We start from the raw sequence: 836 nt of genomic DNA, 5'->3' as shown, positions 1-836 counted from the left end.
AATTGGTGGCTGACTAAATACTTTTTTCCCCCACTGTATTTGATGCTATTCAGCAAGCAGATAACTTAAAACCATCCTTCTTTTCTCAAAGGTACGTGACTCTTTGGAGAAAGTCAGAGAGCGGATGTATGGCCAGTTTGGAGGGATGCAACAATCAGTGCAAAAATTAACTCAGGAATTAAAGGTGAGCAAAACACAGCATGACAAATGTTTAAGGAAGGAATAATGGACCAGTCACCCTGACCATCCTGTTGGGTTTTATTATGAAATAATGACAGGCTGACTGACATTGCATATTACACAGCTATTCATCAAAAAAAATATATAAAAAAATATTGATCTGAAATTATTTTCTCATTTAAAATAAATAAAACAAATTCTACAAAATAAAAATGTACTAATAATAATTACAAAAATACATTTACCCCCAGTTTCACAGACAAGGCTTAGGCTAGTCCCAGACTAAAATGCATGTTTGAGCTGTCTCTACTGAAAATATCTAGCTCTGACATATCTTAAAATATGTCAGTGTCATTGTTCTGTGTCAAGATGCACTCCTGTAATGTTTTCTTCTAAGGCATTTTTGTGAAAGTTGCTTAAATATCTTAATTTAACTAAGGCCTAGTCCTGGCTTAAGCTAAGCCCGCGTTTGTGAAACTGGGCCTTAGAATTTAGCTCAGAGATAAGACAAACCCTGCAAATTATCACAGTAATATTAATACTGAAGTGCTCTGAGTAAACTACATGACTTTTGCACAAATGACTTTGGCCTGATTTGCAGTCTGGAGGATTCGATGCTCTCCTAGTAACGAGGTACACGTTTCTGTGTGATTTTG

The 836-nt window shown here is 35.8% G+C and overlaps 1 protein-coding gene across 1 annotated transcript in view; it reads left to right on the top strand.

Annotated features, from left to right (window-relative positions):
* LOC107576318 (myocardial zonula adherens protein-like) overlaps positions 1-813 on the top strand; it is a gene marked incomplete at its 3' end in the record, with an annotated part of 9,654 nt that extends 8,841 nt beyond the window's left edge. The window contains exons 6-7 of the mRNA XM_016262516.1: positions 92-184; positions 782-813. Coding sequence (XP_016118002.1) covers positions 92-184; positions 782-813 — 125 coding nt within the window. The remainder of the gene's footprint in view (positions 1-91; positions 185-781) is intronic.
* Positions 814-836: the final 23 nt, after the last annotated feature.

This window comes from Sinocyclocheilus grahami, unplaced genomic scaffold, assembly GCF_001515645.1.
Source record: "Sinocyclocheilus grahami isolate Dianchi unplaced genomic scaffold, SAMN03320097.WGS_v1.1 scaffold3494.1, whole genome shotgun sequence".
NCBI classification, from domain to species: domain Eukaryota; kingdom Metazoa; phylum Chordata; class Actinopteri; order Cypriniformes; family Cyprinidae; genus Sinocyclocheilus; species Sinocyclocheilus grahami.
This window is presented reverse-complemented; position numbering and strand designations above follow the sequence as displayed.